At 39.1% G+C, this 22,194-nt stretch overlaps 1 protein-coding gene across 3 annotated transcripts in view; it reads left to right on the top strand.

Moving 5' to 3' along the window:
- Positions 1–22,194, top strand: part of LOC115209440 (kinesin-like protein KIF6) — a 301,512-nt gene that overhangs the window by 182,246 nt on the left and 97,072 nt on the right. For 2 of the 3 annotated variants that reach the window (XM_036500944.1, XM_036500946.1), the window contains exon 15: positions 11,760–12,056. The exons of the other annotated variant lie outside the window; for it this stretch is intronic. In XM_036500944.1, coding sequence (XP_036356837.1) covers positions 11,760–12,056 — 297 coding nt within the window. The remainder of the gene's footprint in view (positions 1–11,759; positions 12,057–22,194) is intronic. 3 annotated transcript variants of the gene reach the window in all.

Raw genomic sequence — 22,194 nt, 5'->3', positions numbered from 1 at the left:
CACAGGTGCTTTTATGTGCCAACACACAGGTGCTTTTATGTGGCAACACACAGGTGCTTTTATGTGGCAACACACAGGTGCTTTTATGTGACACTACACAAGTGCTTTTATGTGGCACCACACAGGTGCTTTTATGTGAAACCACACAGGTGCTTTTATGTGACACCACACGGGTGATTTTATGTGACACTACACAGGTGCTTTTATGTTCCACCACACAGGTGCTTTTATGTGAAACCACACAGGTGCTTTTATGTGAAACCATACAGGTGCTTTTATGTAGCACCACACAGGTGCTTTTATGTGGCACTACATAGGTGATTTTAAGTGACACTACACAAGAGCTTTTATGAGGCACCACACAGGTACTTTTATGTGGAACCACACAGGTGCTTTTATGTGAAACCACACAGGTGCTTTTATGTGGAAACACACAGGTGCTTTTATGTAGCACCACACAGGTGCTTTTATGTGAAACCATACAGGTGCTTTTATGTAGCACCACACAGGTGCTTTTATGTGGCACTACACAGGTGATTTTAAGTGACACTACACAAGAGCTTTTATGAGGCACCACACAGGTACTTTTATGTGGAACCACACAGGTGCTTTTATGTGGCACCACCATGAGTATTTTACAATACCAGAGGGACCAGTCTTAACACTTTTGCTGTTGAGTATAAGTCTTCTTGAATCCAGCAAGGTGCCAGTCATCTTGGTCCTTTGTCATCTCACCTGGAAGGTCGAGCATCCTAAAGCCATTGAAAATCTCAGTTAAGCATGAGTTCTCCCAAAGCATTACATTGTTCTGATTTTCTCATAGTGTTTTGGCAAAGACATTGGGTGGGTGGTTTGCCATAGCCTTCCCCCACTGGATGGCTGCTGGCCCTTAAGGAACTCATTGGGTCTTCAATAGGTGTTGCTTTTAGTCCTGCTGAATATCCAGCAGACGCCCTCCTCACAAGAGTAGCAAGCTACTCAAATGGAGGAGCCAGTTTAGTCATTGACCACTTGACCATGAAATAGATTGTACTAGTTCACATGGTACCAGTTGCAGATCTCATCAGCCTGTGATGAAATCTCTGACCTGACCTGTGTGTGTGTGTGTGTTGAATAATTGGCAGAAATAACTCACCTTAAACACAACATTTATATATTCTGGCTCTTTGCATCATGATTTCAAATCTAGCTGAGATTATCTTTGCTTTTCCTCCTTCTAGAGTTGATAAAATGAAATAGTAGACTAGAGCAATGGATTAGTGAAATCATTAGAGTCTCAGCTGGGGTACCTCATGGTATTTGCTCCAACTCTTTTTACATACCTTGTCAAACTGAATTTGTTGGTTATTCTTCTTTGAGACTTGTTGTAAGTTTACTTCTTTAGCATTCAGATTATCGATCAAAAGTAATGCTTATTTATTACTTCCACCTTAGTGAAGTATTGCTTTCAGTTGTGTTTGTTTGTTTGTCTGTGGACAATATATCTCAAGAACTGCTGGATAGATTCAAATGAAACTTTCAGGGATATTTGGCCTTGTGACTGGCACAAACTGATTAGATTTTGGGATCAATCCAATACCGGACAAGGATTCTGGATTATTTTTACTGTTTATTTACTTAAACTTTGAGAGTGATCGGGTTCATTTTTAGTATTCACGTTTGTGAGAGCAGTTGAGTTTATTTCAGATATTCTCATTTTAAAAATCATCTCTGGCTAATCGTTGAGAGGATGTTAGTGCTGCCTTGGCGGAGGTTTGCACTCTCTGAGTGCTCATGTTCACATTGTTTTGAATTAATCATGCATTATCTTGTAGCTTTGAGATTTCAACAGTGTCATCGTCATCATCATAATGTCTGTCTTCCATACTGGCATGGGTTGGATGCTTTGACAGGAGCTGGTAAACCAGAGGATGGCACCAAACTCCATTGTCTGTTTTGACATGGTATCTATGGCTGGATTCCCTTCTTAATACCAACCACTTTACAGAGTATGTTGGGTGCTTTATACATAGCATTAGCACTGGTGAGGTTTCTTTTGGTTTGGTTTTCATGGATGGATGCCCTTACTAACGCCAACCACTTTACCGAGTGGACTGGGTACTTTTTCATGTGGCACCAGCACTAGTGAGGTTTCTTTTGGCTTGGTTTTTGTGGCTAGATGCCTTCTCTAATACCAACCAATTTACAGAATGCTTTTAATGTGGTACCAGCACCAGTGAGATCTTTTTTAGCATGGTTTTTATGGATGGGTGCCCTTCCTAATGCCAACCACTTTACAGAGTGGACTTGGTGCTTTTTACATGGCACCAGCAAGGTCTCTAAGTAGAATGATGTTGTAGGAATAAGTGCAGGAGGTCAGATTTGGCCAGTTTGAGCATAAAACTGGTGGAATATTTGATTGGATATGGCCATTATAAAAGCTGAAGGGTTAACATGACCTGCTAAGTCTTACTTTACCTTTCATACATCTGCAGTTGATAAAATAAGGACAGGTAATCAACTACTGTTGATTCAATAAATTTTACCTTTTCTCATCATCATCATCATCATCATCAATAGCATCTCATTGTCATCTTTGTGGACATTGTCTCATCATCACTATCACCTCTGTTGTCGTTTTTACTTCTGCTTTTTTGATGATGGCATGAGTTAGAAAAGACATCTTCATGTAGTATTCTACATCAGATACCCTTCCTTCTTGATGCTAACCCTTTATTTGTTTCGTGAGTAAGGTACATTATTCCATATTTTTGCATGTTGAATTGCTGAGCTGGCAGACTTTTTTTTTTATGGTGGGATGTAAACTTAGCAGTTTGGCAAAAGAGATCCATAGAATAAGTACCAGGTTTAATTTTTAAAAAAATAAGTAATGGAGTTGATTTATTTGACAAAATTGCTTTAAAGTGGTGCCCCAGCATGGTCGCTTTCTAATGACTGCAACAAGTAAAAGAGAAACAATTAACAACTTGACTACTGCGTAAGTAGTGTCTTGTGTAAGGGCATAGAGTGACAAACATACATGCATGTTTACACGCACAAACACAGACAGACATAGATAGACAGGTAGATAGATAGATAGATAGATAGATAGATAGATAGATAGATAGATAGATAGATAGACAGACAGGCAAACAGACAGACAGGCAAGCAGGCAGACAGACAGGCAGATAGACAGACAGATGGGTAGGTAGGTAGCTGGGTGGGTGGATGGGTGGATAGGCAGACAGACAGATAGGTACGTAGGTGGGTGGATGGATGGATAGATAGGTAGACAGGCAGATAGACAGATAGATAGATAGATAGGTAGGTGGGTGGGTGGATGGATAGGCAGGCAGGCAAGCAGACAGACAGACAGACAGACAGACAGATAGATAGATAGATAGATAGATAGGTAGACAGATGGATGGATGGATGGATGGATGGATGGATGGATAGGCAGGTAGACAGACAGATAGATTGATGGATGGATGGAGAGATCTGTGTTCTTATCATCATCATTTAATGTCCAATTTCCATTTTGGATGGTTTGACAGGAGCTGGTAAATCAGAAAACTGGGCCATGCTCTACTGTCTGCCCTGGTTTCTCTGAATAGATGCCCTTCCTGATGTTAATCCCTTTACAGAGTGCACTGGGTACTTTTTTACATGTGGTTTTCACATGGTTTCTGTCTGCCAAATTCATTCATGAGATATTGGTTAGCCAGCCTGAGACCATAGCAGTAAACTTTTGCTCTTGGTGCCACACAGTGGAACTATATATATATATCATAATTGTCATCATCACTTAACACCTGCTTTCCATGGGTTATACGGTTTGACTGAGGACCGGCAACTCAGGAAGTTGCACCAGGCTGCAATCTGTTCTTGCAAGCTGGATGCCCTTCCTAATGCCAACCACTCCAAAATGTATTGGGTGCTTTTCAAAGCACCATTTGGGTGTAGTCGATGCTAGTACCGCCTGACTAGCCCTCATGCTGGTGGCATATAAAACATTCAAATTTTCACCTGAGTATTTTAACAAAGTATACTTATATATTCTGCTATAAAACACTACCCAATAAAATAGGAACCATGCTAAGAACCTCTATGAATGCAAAGCAAGCTTCTGAACCACTCAGTTATTTCCTACCAAAATTTTAATCTTAAATCTGCCCACTCCACCACCACCTTCGCACATACAAAAAAAAACATCTTTTAAAATTAAAATTCAAAAATGGTTTATGATTCCTCTACTTTCTCTTTCTCTTTTACTTGTTTCAGTCATTTGACTGCGACCATGCTGGAGCACCGCCTTTAGTCGAGCAAATTGACCCCAGCACTTATAGTACTTATTCTATTGGCTCTCTTTTGCCAAACCGCTAAGTTATGGGGACATAAACACACCAGCATCGGTTGTCATGCGATGTTGGGGGGACAAACACAGAAACACAAACATATACACACACATACATATTTTTCTTTTCTTTTTCTTTCTTTTACTTTTTTCAGTCATTTGACTGTGGCCATGCTGGAGCACCGCCTTTAGTCGAGCAAATCCACCCCGGGACTTATTCTTTGTAAGCCCAGTACTTATTCTATCGGTCTCTTTTTGCCAAACCACTAAGTGACGGGGACGTAAACACACCACCATCGGTTGTCATGCGATGTTGTGGGGACAAACACAGACGCACAAACCTGGGACATAGTCAGTCCTCCTGTGCATACCTTCCTTCTTGTGACACTTATGAAGACCTGTTGAGGCAAGTGAAAATCAAATCAAAACAAATCAAAATAGATGAACATCAGTGGAATTGTATTCTTTGTGGTACCAGTGCCGGTGGCACACAAGAAAACCACCCAAACGTGGCCGTAGCCAGTACCGCATCGACTGGCCTCCGTGCTGTGGGCACAACAAACACCATCCGATCGTGGCCGTTCGCCAGCCTCATCTGGCACCTGTGTCGGTGGCACATAAAGACACCATCCGAAGACCCGGCGACGTAGTCAGTCCACCTGTGCATACCTTCCCTCTTATGACACTTGTGAAGACCTGTTGAGGCAAGTGTGTGACACTTGTGAAGACCTGTTGAGGCAGAGGCAAGTGTGTGACACTTGTGGAGACCTGTTGAGGCAAGTGTGTGACACTTGTGAAGACCTGTTGAGGCAAAGACCTATTGAGGCAAAGACCTATTGAGGCAAGTGAAAATCAAAATCAAACCAAATCAAAATAGATGAACATCAATGGAATTTGTATCTTTGTGGTTCCAGTACCGGTGGCACACAAGAAAACCATCCGAACGTGGCCGTAGCCAGTACCGCATCGACTGGCCTCCGTGCTGTGGGCACAACACACACCATCCGATCGTGGCCGTTCGCCAGCCTCATCTGGCACCGTGTCGGTGGCACATAAAGACACCATCCGAAGACCCGGCGACGTAGTCGTCCACCTGTGCATACCTTCCCTCTTATGACACTTGTGAAGACCTGTTGAGGCAAGTGTGTGACACTTGTGAAGACCTGTTGAGGCAGAGGCAAGTGTGTGACACTTGTGGAGACCTGTTGAGGCAAGTGTGTGACACTTGTGAAGACCTGTTGAGGCAAGTGAAAATCAAATCAATCCAAATCAAAATAGATGAACATCAATGGAATTTGTATCTTTGTGGTTCCAGTACCGGTGGCACACAAGAAAACCATCCGAACGTGGCCGTAGCCAGTACCGCATCGACTGGCCTCCGTGCTGTGGGCACAACAAACACTATCTGATCGTGGCCGTTCGCCAGCCTCATCTGGCACCTGTAGTCAGTCCACCTATGCATACCTTCCTACTTATGACACTTGTGAAGACCTGTTGAGGCAAGTGTGTGACACCTACTTATGACACTTGTGAAGACCTGTTGAGGCAAGTGTGTGACACTTGTGTAGACAAGTTGAGGCAAGTGAAAATCAAATCAAATCAAATCAAACCAAATCAAAATAGATGAACATCAATGGAATTTGTATCTTTGTGGTACCAGTACCGTTGGCACACAAGAAAACCATCCAAACGTGGCCGTAGCCAGTACCGCATCGACTGGCCTCTGTGACGTGGGCACATAACAAACACCATCCGATCGTGGCCGTTCGCCAGCCTCATCTGGCACCTGTGTCGGTGGCACATAAAAACACCAACCGAAGACCCGGCAAGACTAGTCAGGCCATAACCCGTGGCCCCTACTTGGGACGTAGTCAGTCCCTGTGCATACCTTCCTTCCTTCCTGTGACACTTGTGAAGACCTGTGAAGACCTGTTGAGGCAAGTGAAAATCAAATCAAAATCAAAATGGATGAACATCAATGGAATTTGTATCTTTGTGGTACCAGTGCCGGTGGCACACAAGAAAACCATCCGAACGTGGCCGTAGCCAGTACCGCATCGACTGGCCTCCGTGCTGTGGGCACGTAACAAACACCATCCGATCGTGGCCGTTCGCCAGCCTCATCTGGCACCTGTGTCGGTGGCACATAAAAACACCATCCGAAGACCCGGCAAGACTAGTCAGGCCATAACCCGTGGCCCCTACCTGGGACGTAGTCAGTCCACCTGTGCATACCTTCCTTCTTGTGACACTTGTGAAGACCTGTTGAGGCAAGTGAAAATCAAATCAAAATCAATCAAAACAAATCAAAATAGATGAACATCAATGGAATTTGTATCTTTGTGGTACCAGTGCCGGTGGCACACAAGAAAATCATCCGAACGTGGCCGTAGCCAGTACCGCATAGACTGGCCTCCGTGCTTGGGGACGTAACAAACACCATCCGATCGTGGCCGTCCGCCAGCCTCATCTGGCACCTGTGTCGGTGGCACATAAAAACACCATCCGAGCGTGGCCGTCTGCCAGCCTCGTCTGGCACCTGTGTCGGTGGCACATAAAAACACCATCCGAGCGTGGCCGTTCGCCAGCCTCGTCTGGCACCTGTGTCGGTGGCACATAAAATCACCCACTACACTCTCGGAGTGGTTGGCGTTAGGAAGGGCATCCAGCTGTAGAAACACTGCCAGATCTGACTGGCCTGGTGCAGCCTTCGGGCTCCCCAGACCCCAGTTGAACCGTCCAACCCATGCTAGCATGGAAAACGGACGCTAAATGATGATGATGATGATGATGATATATATATACATATATATGATGGGCTTATTTCAGTTTCCGTCTACCAAATCCACTCACAAGGCTTTGGTTGACCCGAGGCTATAGTAGAAGACACTTGCCCAAGGTGCCACGCAGTGGGAATGAACCCGGAACCATGTGGTTGGTAAGCAAGCTACTTACCACACAGCCACTCCTGCGCCTATAGCCACAATCATTTCTCTTACAGAACTTTGCTTTTGAATCCACTCCTTAATATTCACTCGTCCTTTAGCTACTCATTAAACCCTTCTCTGTTCTCCTCTCATTACTTAATCCAGTCCTTCTTCGCAACAGAACTCTGGAACCCCCATCCCCACCCTCACCCTTTTCTACCCATGTAGATGATTAAACTAAACATCAACTGTATTGATCTAAACCAAGTATCTTTATTCACCAGCCTTGAAAACGCATTGGATACTGTACATTCCTCTCAGTCAGCCCTACAAAACACACACATGCATACACACACACACGCACGTGCACACAAACACACACACACACAAGTAGAGTTTGTTTGAGAATAAATTGAGTGAATGTTGAGGTAATTGGAAATTGGCAAGTAAGCTGGCTGTTTACATTGTCAAGATTAAATCCTATCCTATCACATCAGAATTAATAATAATAATAGTAATAATAATAATAATAATAATAATGATAATAATAATAATAATAAAAATAATAAGAACAACAACAATATTCATAATAATAATAATATTAATGATAATAATAATACTCATAATAATAATCATAATGTTAATAATAATAATAATAATAATAATAATAATAATAATAATAATTATTATTATTATTATTATTATTATTATTGAGTGAGAGAGCAGTGCATGCCATCAAAGTGACACTGGGGTAAAATATACGAAGCCCGGTATACCCATCATGATTACCCGTCTGATAAGGGTACACTAGGCACATGCATCACAACCATATGCAGGCGACATGGTGATCTCATATCAAGATAAACAGCACATGACCTTGCAGGTGGTGCCCAGTTAGAATTTTCTTCAGGTCGAGTAACCCATCCCGCTCAAAAGGTCTCTGAATAAGGGTTGTTTAAGGATGTTGAACAAAACACCCATGGTTCCAGAGGTGAATTATTCAAACCCCAAAGAATCCCTCTCAACACATGGCTATGATGTTCCCTCACTACTTCTGCTCATGATCAGAGATGCACATATTGTCAGCCACTAAGGGACATGCTCAACTGGTTAAGGTCAAACAACTGACAAGCAAATCTGTGGTATTGAGCAGAATTTTTGCTGTAGGCCATCTTTTATACCAAGACAAAACAATTACATGATAACACTTCCAATCAGTTAAGATCAGAAGCCATGAGAGCCACTGCCTGGTACTGCATTTGAGCATTTATTATTATCATTATTATTATTGTTGTTATTATTATTATTATTATTATTATTATTATTATTATTATCATAGTAACAATAATTATAATGATGATGATGATGATGTTTATAACAATACTACTTCAGTCTAAATTTAGCAAACAAAGACAGTGATTTTCAGGGGTGGAGGAAGTTGCTTGCATTGATTCCAGTGCTCAGCTGGTACTTATTTTATTGACCACAAAAGTCTGAAAGGCAAAGTTAACTTTCGTGGAACTTGAACTCAGAAGAAATGTCATTAAGTATTTCATCTGGCAGAGTAATAATTCTTCCAGCTCGCTGCCATAGCAATAACAATATTCATGGCTTCTAAGACAGAGAGCTGGCAGAAACATTAGCATGCTGGGTGAAATACTAAGCGGTATTTCGTCTGTCTTTATATTTTGAGTTCAAATTCTGCCACGGTCAGTTTTGCCTTTAGTCCTTTCAGAGTCGATAAATTAAGTACCAGTTGTGTACTGGGGTCAATCTAATTGACTGGCCCCCTCCCCCCAAAATTTCAGGCCTTGTGCCTAGAATAGAAAAGAATGTTCATGGTTTCTAATCTGTATCAATTGTTAGTGTTATCGTGTACATGTTTTGTCTGGGTATAAAAAGATGGGCTACAGTAAATATTCTGCTCTGTTCTACAGATTTGCTTGTCATTTGTTTGACCTTAGAGGCTGATGATATGTGCATCTCTGATCACAAGCAGAACTAGAGGGAGGGCATCATAGCCATGTACTGAGAGGGATTCTTTGTAACTTGAATAATTCACCCCTGGAAACATGGGTGTTTTGTTCATCATCCTTAAACAACCCATGTTCAGGGACCTTTTGAGTGGGATGGGCTACTCAATCTGAAGAAAATTCTAACTGAGCCCCACCTGCAAGGCCATGTGCTGTTTATTTTGATATGAAATTGCCATGTTGTGTACATATGGTTGTGAGGCATGTGTCTGATGTACCCTTATCAGATGGGTAGTCATGACAGGTATATTGGATTTGTATATATTTTACCCCATTGTCACTTTGATGGCATGCATTACTCTGTCACTCAATAATAATAATAATAGTTTCAAATTTTGGCACAAGGCCAGCAATTTTGGGGAGTGGGTAATGCACAAGGCTTGAAATTTTGGAGGAAGGTGTAAGTCAATCAAAATGACCTCAGTGTTTAACAGGTACTTATTTCAATAGCCCCGAAAGGATAAAAGGTGAAGTCAACCTTGTCTGAATTTGAACTCAGAACGTAAAGACAGATGAAATACTGCTAAGCATTTTGCCTGGCATGCTAACATTTCTGCCAGCTTGCTGCCTTAATGATGATGATGATGATGATGATCCTGTCTGCTATAGGCACAAGGCCTGAAATTTGGCAGGTGGGGGCTAGTTGATTGCATTGATCCCAGTACTGGACTGGTTCTTATTTTATCAATCCCAAAAGAAGCAAAGTTGGCCTTGGTGACAGTTCCATTCTGAACATAATCTTTTCTACTCTAGGTACAAGAGTGTGTGTGTCCGTGTGTTATCGATGAGGCACGAAGCGGCGAGTTCTGGGGGCGAGTTCTCGGTATCGAGCACGAGTACGAGCACGGCCGGTTTATTGCCGGGGAGTAAGTCTGAGTACGACGAAGACCACGAGTGTGTGTGTCCGTGTGTTATCGACGAGGCACGAAGCGGCGAGTGAATTTGGCGAGTTCTCGGTATCGAGCATGAGGGGGGGGGGGGGCAGTTGATTAGATCGACCCCAGTATGCAACTGGTACTTCATTTATTGACCCTGAAATGATGAAAGGCAAAGTCAACCTTGGCGGAATTTGAACTCAGAACGTAAAGACAGATGAAATACCACTAAGCATTTCGCCTGACATGCTAACATTTCTGCCAGCTCGCTGCCTTCCATTCAGAACATAATGCTGGAAGAAATACTGAAAAGCATTTTGCCTTAGTGATAATAGTAGTAGTAGTAGTAGTAGTAGTAATAATCCTTTCTACTAAAGGCACAAGGCCTGAAATTTGCATGGAGGGGACTAGTCGATTGCATCAACCCTCAGTGTTTTACTGGTACTTAACTTACGGATCCTGAAAGGATGAAAGGCAAAGATGATCTTGGCAGAATTTGATCTTAGAATTTAAGGCGGAACAAAATGCTGCTAAGCATTTGATAATAATAATAATAATTATAATAATAATAATCATCTTCATCATCATCATCATCATCGTTTAACGTCCGTTCTCCATGCTAGCATGGGTTGGACGGTTCGACCGGGGATCTGGGAAGCCAGAAGGCTGCACCAATAATAATAATAATAATAATATAATAATAATAATAATAATGATTTCAAATTTTGGCACAGGGGCGGAAGTAAGTCTATTACATTGACCCCATGATAATAATAATAATAATAATAATAATAATAATAATAATGATAATAATAATGATTAATTTGCTTATTCACTCATTTTTATGTCCATTTTTCTAAACTAGCATAAATTTGATGGATATATTACTGAGGTATTGACTTACAACAGTCTGGATGCTTTTTTGTCTCTAACCTTATCTGTTTTTGTGTTTGTTTTTTTTTTCAAGTCAGAGATTTCTTATTTATGAAGGTGCAAACACTACATATGATTGGTTGACAGGGAAAAAGATAACACGTCACTGCTTGTAGCTTGATAATTTTTAGAGAAGCACAAATGTATCAAGCACACAGATACATACACTCATGCACATATATGCATAGTACATACATGAGTACACACACACACACACATATATATATATATATATATATATACTAGTATTGAACAGTGAGAATGAGTGCTCAACACCACTTTGTTAAATATTCTTTGTGGATTAACAAGGCAACCAACAGTTTCATGTGAAAGAGGTTTCCACGGTTGTTCAAGCTCACCACTGGGCAATGCTGGAACTCATCTTCAGGTTGAGAGCTGAGAACCAACACTCTCAAATGGTGAGCTGAAACAATTGTGGAGACCATGTCCACATGAAACCATTGGTTGCCTTGTTAATCCACAAATACAGAATAAATTCACACACGCATGCACACACACATGCACACACAGTTAAATATTAAGTTCCTGCAAAATAAGAATGTGGCGTATTTTATTAGATAGATTCTGTACTAGGATTCATACAATCAATCGTGATCAGAAATTCATAGAGTTATGGATAGCCATTTGTCTTCTTAAGATATGCCAGCACAAAAGAGAACTCGTCAAAAGTACAAAGCAGCAAGACACAGACAACGATGGACGAAGAAAATGAAAATAGATGTTGTCCGATGTTACTTCAGGGCCGTTGTAAATACACCAACCTCATGTAGGCGATCAATGTATCGTTATTGGAAACAATTGTACCCAGATACGACCTACACTGAACAAAGAATAGCTAATCAGAAAAGACAAATATTCAGCCACGTGGACAATATCAGCAAGCACAGTAAGAAAGGGCGTTGGTTGACGAAATTAGAAGTTGAGGCTATAAAGAGTGAGTGTTACAATTTATTTAGTAATACTATAAGTAACTAGAGACAAATGACGGTAGTGATATTAATAATAGTAATGGTAATACCAGTAATAAAGGTGATGGTATTAATAATCGAAGGCAGCAAGCTGGTAGAAACGTTAGCATGCCAGGTGAAATGCTTAGCGGTATTTCATCTGCCGCTACTTTCTGAGTTCAAATTCCGCCAAGGTCAACTTTGCCTTTCATCCTCTCGGGGTCGATAAATTAAGTACCAGTTATGCACTGGGGTCGATATAATCGACTTAATCTGTTTGTCTGTCTTTGTTTGTCCCTTCTGTGTTTAACCCCTTGTGTGTAGTAAAGAAATAGGTATTAATAATATAAGGTGGCAAGCTGGCAGAAACGTTAGCACGCCGGGCGAAATGCATAGCGGTATTTCGTCTGTCTTTACGTTCCGAGTTTAAATTCCGCCGAGGTCGACTTTGCCTTTCATCCTTTCGGGGTTGATAAATAAAGTACCAGTTACGCACTGGGGTCGATATAATCGACTTAATATCTATGTCTGTCCATGTTTGTCCCCTCTATGTTTAGCCCCTTGTGTGTAGTAAAGAAATAGGTATTAATAATCCTTTCTACTAAAAGCACAAGACCCGAAACTATTGGGGAAGGGAGGGGCAAGTCGATTAAATTGACCCCAGTGTGTAACTGGTACTTGTTTCATTGACCCTGAAAAGACAAAAGGCAAAATTGAACTTGGTGGAATTTGAACTCAGAACATAGCAACGGGCGATATACCACTAAGCATTAGCATTTCATCTAGTGTGCTAACGATTCTGCTAGCTTGCTGCCTCTGCGATGATATTGATAATCATGAGGAAGTTAGTAATGACAGCGGTCAGTGGTGTAGCGCAATATTTCTCATTCATTTTTTTGTCTCTTATACCACTTCAAGTTTCCAAAAAGAGGTGTTTTTTATCATAAATGGCCAAAGTTAGTATGTGTGTTTGTGCATGCGTGCGTGTGTGTGGGAGGGTATGTGGGTGTGTGTGTGTTTGTGTATGCACATATGGTGGTTGTCTACTCCTTATGCAGAGTTTGACCATCTCCTGTACCTACATCTTAGCACCATCATGCTATCTGATGTGGCTTTTTAAATCAGACAATGTTTTGAAAAGAGACACCCACATAGATTGCACATCCTATTTGGACCACCAAGAGCTGCAGATAAGTTCTGATCCTTGTGGGTCTTAAAATGTCTTTTGAGGCCTCTATTAGATTTGCAAACCTTCTGGCATACACTGCATTCAAAGGTCTGCACTGTCATATAGGCAGAATAGTTGGTGGAGGTTCGTTTTCCACTGGCTTGCAAATGAGATTTGAGTCCAGCAAAACTGTTCACACAAAAAGGTCATTGTCATTCACCTTCTCGGTCATAACATTCTTCTTCAGATTTCTTTTGAGTCTTACATGCTTTATCCAGGCCTCTTCAAATGCTTTCATTCCACTCCACACTTTTGCTCACCATCCAACTCAATCCAAAGCAAGGGCTTCTATGTATTCTGGATCCATCCCAAGTGACTTCACTGTAGTCCTTATGTCGTATACGTGTGTAGACACACATACATACACACACACACAGACACACATACACACACACACACACACTCACACACACATATATATATATATATATAGATCATCATCATCATCATCATCGTTTAACGTCCGTTCTCCATGCTAGCATGGGTTGGACGGTTCGACCAGGGATCTGGGAAGCCAGAAGGATGCACCAGGCTCCAGTCTTATCTGGCAATGTTTCTACAGCTGGATGCCCTTCCTAACGCCAACCACTCCGTGAGTGTAGTGGGTGCTTTTTACGTGCCACCCGCACAGGTGCCAGGCGAGGCTGGCAACAGCCACGGTCGGATTGGTGCAATTTACGTGCCACCAGCACGGAAGCCACTCGAGGCGGCGCATATATATATATATATATATGTATATATATATATGTATGTATATGTATATATATATATATATATATATACACAAAAGAATTTTGAATTAAATCTTTATTGCAAGATTTATTCACCTGTTACTGAACTGTACTCCCTCCTGAAGTAACATAGTAACATCTTGAGAAACATTGGCATAGATGTTACTATTTCTTGTCACCATGCTACCATGTGTGATCATATTTCACCTGTATTGGCAAAACTCACCTGAGCTGCTATCAAGATTCACCCGCATTTTTATATAGCAGTTGAACAGGAAGTAGAGAATACATATCTCTACAGCTTACACAGCCACTTAGAATACACTGAGTAAAAAACATGCTTTTTACCTTTTAGCATTTAAACCGGCCATATCAGATCCAAATATTCAACTTGCTTTATGTTTAAACCAATCAGATTTGGCCTCACACACCTACCCTACAATGTCATTCTAATAATAATCAGTCACATTATTGAAATATCAAAGTTACAAGATGATATATATATAATACCTATTTGCATGTTGTATTTTGTTTTTTGTTGCAAGCGTTCATGTATTAACGAGTATTACAATCTACCCAATAGATTGAGTGGTCTTCTCTGTTGGGTCGTATATTTATATGCATATGTGTGTGTTTGTGTGTGTGTGTATATATATTTATGCTTATGAATACACACACACACACACACATATATATATATATAATATATACATACATATATATATATATACATACATACACACACACACACACACACATATATATATATATATATATATATATATTATATATATATATATATATATATATATATATATGTATGTATATGATAATAATTTTCCCTTATGTAATTCATCTTATAATAATAGATGAAAATCCTCAGAGATTGGATTGAAGCATGACATTGGTGTCTGTAGTATTCTGATATGTCCAACCCATGCTAGCATGGAAAACGGACGCTAAACGATGATGATGATGATGCATGATTAATTGATTCAAAAGAATGTGAACTAATATGCATTTCTTTTAATGCTAAATGGTTAAAGGGTCCTCTCTAAATGACCAACGTAGATTAAGGAAGACTGTAAGCATTGTTCAAAAGGAAAGACCATTGCATTTTGGTACTGAGTTATGTTACTCATCATCATCATCATCAACATCGTTTAACGTCTGCTTTCCATGCTAGCATGGGTTGGACGATTTGACTGAGGACTGGCAAACCAGATGGCTGCACCAGACTCCAATCTGATCTGGCAGAGATTCTACAACTGGATGTCCTTCCTAATGCCAACCACTCTGAGAGTGTGGTGGGTGCTTTTATGTGCCTCCGGTACGAGGGCCAGTCAGGCGGTACTGGCATCAGCCACGCTCAAATGGTGCTTTTTATGTGCCACCTGCACAGGAGCCAGTCCAGCGGCACCAGAAACGACCTCACTCAAATGTTTTTTCATGTGCCACCAGCACAAATGCGAGTAAGGCAACGCTGATAACGATCACGTTCAAATGGTGTTTTTTATGTGCTACTGGCACGGAGGCCAGCTTGTTGCTCTGGCAATGATCATGCTCGGATGGTACTCTTGGCGCTCCACTAGCATGGATGGCAAAGCTTAAATATTGATAATAACAAAATAACAGGGTTATATGAAGAATGTATTGTTAAAAAAGTTAAGAAGTTATCAACATAAAATAGACAATAAGAATGCTCAATGTTGGGGTAAAAAGAAAATAAATCTAAAAACAGTAGCTAACTCTGTTAGAAAATTTGTCAAAATTGCAGTGTAAAGATTTAATACAACACAAACAATTAACTAACACTCAAATACTTACAAAAAAAAAAAAGAATTATAAGCATCATATTTATATTGATCGTTACCAGCGTCGCCTTGCTGGCATGTAAAAGCACCCACTACACTCTTGGAGTGGTTGGCATTATGAAGGGCATCCAGCTATAGAAATTCTGCCAGATCACTCAAACTGTCCTAACCATGCTAGCATGGAAAGCGGCCATTAAACGATGATGATGATGAGGAGGAATTATAACGACAATAATTCTGCCAACTTACCACCTTACTAATACTAATAATAGTAATAATAATAATAATAATAATAATAATCCTTTCTACAATAGGCACAAGGCCTGAAATTGCGGGGAGGGAGATAGTCAGTTACATCGACCCCAGTAGTCAGCTGGCACTTAATTTATGAACCCCTAAAGGATGAAAGGCAAAGTTGACCTTGGCAGAATTCGAACTCAGAACGAAACAGCAGACAAGATACCGCTAAGCATTTCGCTAAGCACTAATAATAACTTAATAATAAGTTATTATTAAGGCTTGCAGCCTTAATAATAATGATAGTAAGGATAATAGATAATAATAATAATAATAATGATATATGTCATACATCTTTTTAATATTAAGATATACTTACAAATAAAAATACAAATAACTTTATTAACGACAATGATGATGATGATAATAATAATAATAATGATAATAATAATAATAACTATGAAACCAAACCAAACCAAACCCAGCAATTGTAAAACCCTTATTACTAATAGGATGATAATTTAAAATATTGAACAATGAATTATGAACTGAAGTTTAGAAAACAAAAAAAAATATAAAAAAAAACTGAGCCTATCCTGAAGTTCATATTTCATTCATTAATTATTAATGTAAGGGGCTTATGGCAAATGCAATTAACTGTGTTTTTGTTTTTGTTATTTTTGTTTTGTTCTCTTTTATTTCCTTTCGTTGTAGGCTTGTTGTTGTAGCTAGCATGCCTTGTACATCAATTACCGTCGTTCATTAAACAGAATATCTTCAGAATTACCATTGCATACATAATACCCATTTGCATGTTGTATTTTGTTTTTTGTTGTTGCAAGCGTTCATATATTAATGAGTATTACAATCTACCCAATAGATTGAGTGGTCTTCTCTGTTGGCTCGTATATTTATATGCATATGTGTGTGTTTGTGTGTGTGTATTTATGCTTATGAATACACACACACACACACACACATATATATATACATACACACACACATATATATATATATATATATATATATATATATATATATATATATATATATATAAATATATACAGACATATATATATATAGATATATAGATATATATAAATATATATATATATATATATAAATATATACATACATATATATATATATAATATATACAGACATATATATATATATATATATATATATATATATACATACATACATACATACATATATATATATATATATATATATATATATATATACATATATATATATATATATATATATATACATATATATATATGTATGTATGTATATGATAATAATTTTCCCTTTATGTAATTCATCTTATAATAATAGATGAAAATCCTCAGAGATTGGATTGAAGCATGACATATTGGTGTCTGTAGTATTCTGATATGTCTTTGTTGCTGTTGTCCATATTGTTGTTGTTGTTATTGTATTTCATAAAATTGTTGTTGTTGATATTAAATCCTGATAAGTATATTGAGGGGTTATGCATTTGTTTTATATATATATATATATATATATATAATACATCTGTTTTATATATATATATATATTATTTACATATATATACATATATATATTATTTTTACTTTTCACTGTTTATTTTGCTTTTTGGTAATTGCTGTTCATGTTTATTACTATCCCTGCTGTCATTGTTATTGCTATTGTTGTTGTTGTTATTGTTGTTGTTTTTATAATGCCATTACTTTTGTAACTCTTTACTGACATTTCATATTGTTGTTGTTGTTATTTGTTGTTGCAGCCACTGCTGTTGTAAGGTGGTAGGATGCCATGTCATACAAAAAAACAGCAGTGTACACACCTAAATACATCACAGCATTTCAGTTTCCTTGCTCCATACCCTAAGTTCAAATCTCACCAAAGGCCTGTGATTAAAGGCTTTCCTGTCATGACCATCCTGTCTCTTTGGATGTATCTCTGACTAGAATATACAGTGTTTAACTCCTTGGGTTTTTTAAAATTTTATTTATGCACCCTTTTCCAGCCTAGCCAGGTTCATGGGCCCGGTTTCCCAGTTTCTATGGCATATGTGTTCCCCCCAGCTGGACGGGACGCCAGTCCATTGCAGCATTATTCAAGAAACAGGAAGAAAGAGTGAGAGAAAGTTGGCACGAAAGAGTACAACAAGGGTTGCCACCACCCCCTGCCGGAGCCTCGTGGAGCTTTAAGTGTTTTCGCTCAATAAACACACCCAACCCCCAGTCTGGGAATCAAAACCATGATCCTCCGACTGCGAGTCCGCTGCTAACCACTGGGCCATTGTGCCTCCTTAACCCTTTGGTACCATATATCTATTGAAACACACTGCCATTTTGTACAATAACTATCATTATTTTTCTGATGTTGGAAACATAAATTTACATGTAATTTTAATGGGTGAATTAGTTTAGATCTCTTTAAAACAGTAAGTTTGTAGTATAGAACTAGCAGTTGTCTCAGGCAAGTTCGTATCAAAAGTGTTGAGACAGGAGAGTTAAATTTGATGGAAATTTGGTTGTTATTTCTTGCAGTTTGAATGGCCATGTTGAGGTTCCCTTGTTGGGTCAAGAAGTTATGATGGAAGGTGGAGAAAGAGTAATCCCATTATTTTATTTATTTACTACCCACAAGAGGCTAAACATAGAGGGGACAAACAAGGACAGACAAAAGGATTAAGTCGATTATATTGACCCCAGTGTGTAACTGGTACTTAATTTCTCGACCTCGAGAGGATGAAAGGCAAAGTTGACGAGGTGATATCAAAAAGTTTCCAGACTAGTTATGTTTATTAAAGAATAATTTATTTACCTAAGTTATAACATTATCTCCTTCGAGATAGTCAGCTCGCACAGCTATATAAAGGTCCAGCATTTCTGCCACTTTTGAAATCCAGCCTGGAATTCATTTTCCGTAAGGATATTGAGGACCTTCTGCAATTCACTCAGGATCTTGACAACGGTATTAAAACAGCATTTTTATTCTTTGGGAAGAGATGGAAATCCACAGGTACTAATCTGGTGAATAATGTGGATGCAGAAGTGATACCATGTTGTTTTTGGTGAGAAACTCATGTGTGTGGAAAGTTTGGTGACAGGGAGCATTGTCATTGTGAAGAATCCAATTCTTTGCACTCCACAGATCCAGTCACTTTCGCTGAATGTCTTCTCTTTCAAATGCTTCAAAATGTCACAGTGCAACTCTCAATTGATGGTTTGGCCCTGGGGAACGAACTCTCAGTGCACAATATTGCAGACATGGAAAATATGATGAGCATAATTTTAAAAAATGATTGAGCTGTGGCTCTGTCATGCCTTCTTTGGTTGTGGAGATGAAGGACTCTTCCTTTGTGATGATTGCTGCTTCATTTCAGGGTCATAGCATGCTCAATGTCTCTGTAGCTGACTTCCCAAGTTTAATGCAAAATTCCAGTTTGGCTCTTTTTTCCAAATTCTTGTCTATGACAAAATCACAGACTACAGCATACATGTGATCACAAAAACACAAATTTCTCAACTTGCAAAGTAAACACAGCAATGTCACTCAGCACTCTGCCTCATGAAGGTCACTGCTAGCTCTCACCATGCACACAACTGTGTGCTGCCATCTGTTGGCATGCTACAGAACTAGTCCAAGAACTTTTTGATATCACCTTGTTTACCTAATGGTCATAGCCTACTCCTAAATTGCAAGTGTTGTTATCTTGTAACTGGATTTTTCCATTTGATTAGTAAAAACCATTGATTAAAAAATCCACCAATTAGCAAATCCATTGTCTAGCAAAGCCACAGAATTGCACATCCACTGATAACAAAAAATCCACTGATTAAAAAAATTCTTCTAAATAATAATCTACTGCTTAGCATATACAATGATTAGTAAATCCACTGATTAACAAATCCCTTATTAGCAAAATCTATAGAATAGCAAATCCACCAAAATGCAATTAACCAGTTGCCATATTTACGAAAGATAATTAGGCCTATGTACACAAAACAGTTTTAACATCTCATTATGAAAGCTTTCCAAAGTTTTCATAGTGTTTACACGACTTCAAAATAAATTTTGAGAGTAATAGATATTTACTTTTTATTTTTTAACCCTTTGATGAAGTCATGATATTAATTAATAATTTACCATTTCTTTGAGATTACATTAATCAGTCCATTACTAATTAGTTGCGATACTTATAAATGAATTGCTAGTCATGAATTTTCCTGTAGACATAGATGCGCAACACCAATATTGCACCATACTACATCACATTACATTACAGTGTACTATACTGCAGTTTACTTATATTATTTCTAGGTGCAATCCCATGGTCATTCAAGATCAAAAGGAATCTTTACCTTTTACTGTACATATATATCACAAAGCCAGTGAAGGTGCATGACTCAGTGGTTAGAGCATCGAGCTTACGATCGTGAGGTTGTGAGCTCGAATCCCGGACTGGGCTGCTTGTTGTGTTCTTGAGCAAGACTCTTTATTTCACGTTGCTCCAGTTCACTCAGCTGTAGAAATGAGCTGCGATGTCACAGGTGCCAAGCTGTATCGGCCGTTGCCTTTCCCTTGGATAACCCTGGTTTGTGGAGAGGGGAGGCCGATATGCATGGGCGACTGCTAGTCTTCCATAAACAACCTTGCCCAGACTTGTGCCTGGGAGGGTAACTTTCTAGGTGCAATCCCATGGTCTGTGTCGTGACCGAAGGGGGTCTCAGAATATCACAAAGCCTAGAGAGAGCCACTATGTGATCGCATGATATGCTAGAAATAACAACTAAATTCTTCAAGTTATATCCCACTGTCTTAAAAAACACATTAGATAATATAATCCTCAACATTATCCCGGAACAAAAAGATGAGACAGTCATAGTTAAAATGACTAATCATAAGTCAGATCAAATTTGAAACTAGCCCAAGTTCAACGACATGATACTACACTAAAAAGCAAAAACATTAGAATATTTGAAGCCTGTTAAATCTTAACATGTCATCTGTATTCCATCAAACCCTTTAACAACTACTAACACTACCATTACACAAATTAGGTGAGAGGACACCAGCAGTTGAAGTATTGGCTGACAGTAGGGGTATCAACAAGCAGGGCCACAGAGAGATATTTGGTAAGGTGAAACATGACTTCTTTCAGGTACCTGAAGTAGATATATATATATATATATTATATATATATATTATATATATATATATAATTAAATAATAAAGGTAGGGATTGATATTAATCAATTAAAACCAGTGGCTTAGCATATTTAAAAAATCTAAAGATTAAAAATTGTGTTACATTCAAAATTAAGAGGAATGACCACTAAAGTTCTCCTCCTCTTTTCATCTAACCCCCTCCCTCTCCTCTCTCCCTCTCACACATACACATGTCAAGGTCACCAGCTCTCTTCCACATGCACATACATGCTCTCTCGTACACACGCACGCACAGCTTCATTTTAGGATCACTACTACTTTATTATCTCCCCTTCTTCCTAGCCTTTGTCCGGCATTTGCCATGATAGATCACTAGCCACTACACATTCTTTATTTTCTCCCCTTGTTTTTTTCTCTGTTCCTTTCTGTGGAAGAGCGTAGGCTCGAAACGTTAAAGACTTTTTCACTTCCCGAGTGTTAAACTAATACATCTCTTTGTTGTCTACACCACCTGTCTTCGTCTTTTGTTGTTTTGTGAATTCTCCCTATATACTCTTTTACTCTTTTTCAGTCATTTGACTGTAGGCATGCTGGAGCACCACCTTTAGTCGAGCAAATCGATCCTAGGACTTATTCTTTGTAAGCCTAGTACTTATTCTATCAGTCTCTTTTGCTGAACTGCTAAGTTACGGGGACGTAAACACACCAGCATCGGTTGTCAAGCGATGTTGGGGGGACAAACACAAATATACGAACATATACACACATAATTTATCGCAGGTTAAGTAAATATGTAGTGGCTCTAGCAGATGGTTGTCATTTGGAAGGAGAAAGTGACTTCAAAAGATCATTCAGATAGCACAAAACTCTGCCAAGGCAATATCAACGTCCTCTCAATGATTAGCCAGAGATGATTTTTAAAATGGGAATATCTGAAATAAAC

This window comes from Octopus sinensis, linkage group LG3, assembly GCF_006345805.1.
Source record: "Octopus sinensis linkage group LG3, ASM634580v1, whole genome shotgun sequence".
Classification (NCBI taxonomy): Eukaryota; Metazoa; Mollusca; class Cephalopoda; order Octopoda; family Octopodidae; genus Octopus; species Octopus sinensis.
This window is presented reverse-complemented; position numbering and strand designations above follow the sequence as displayed.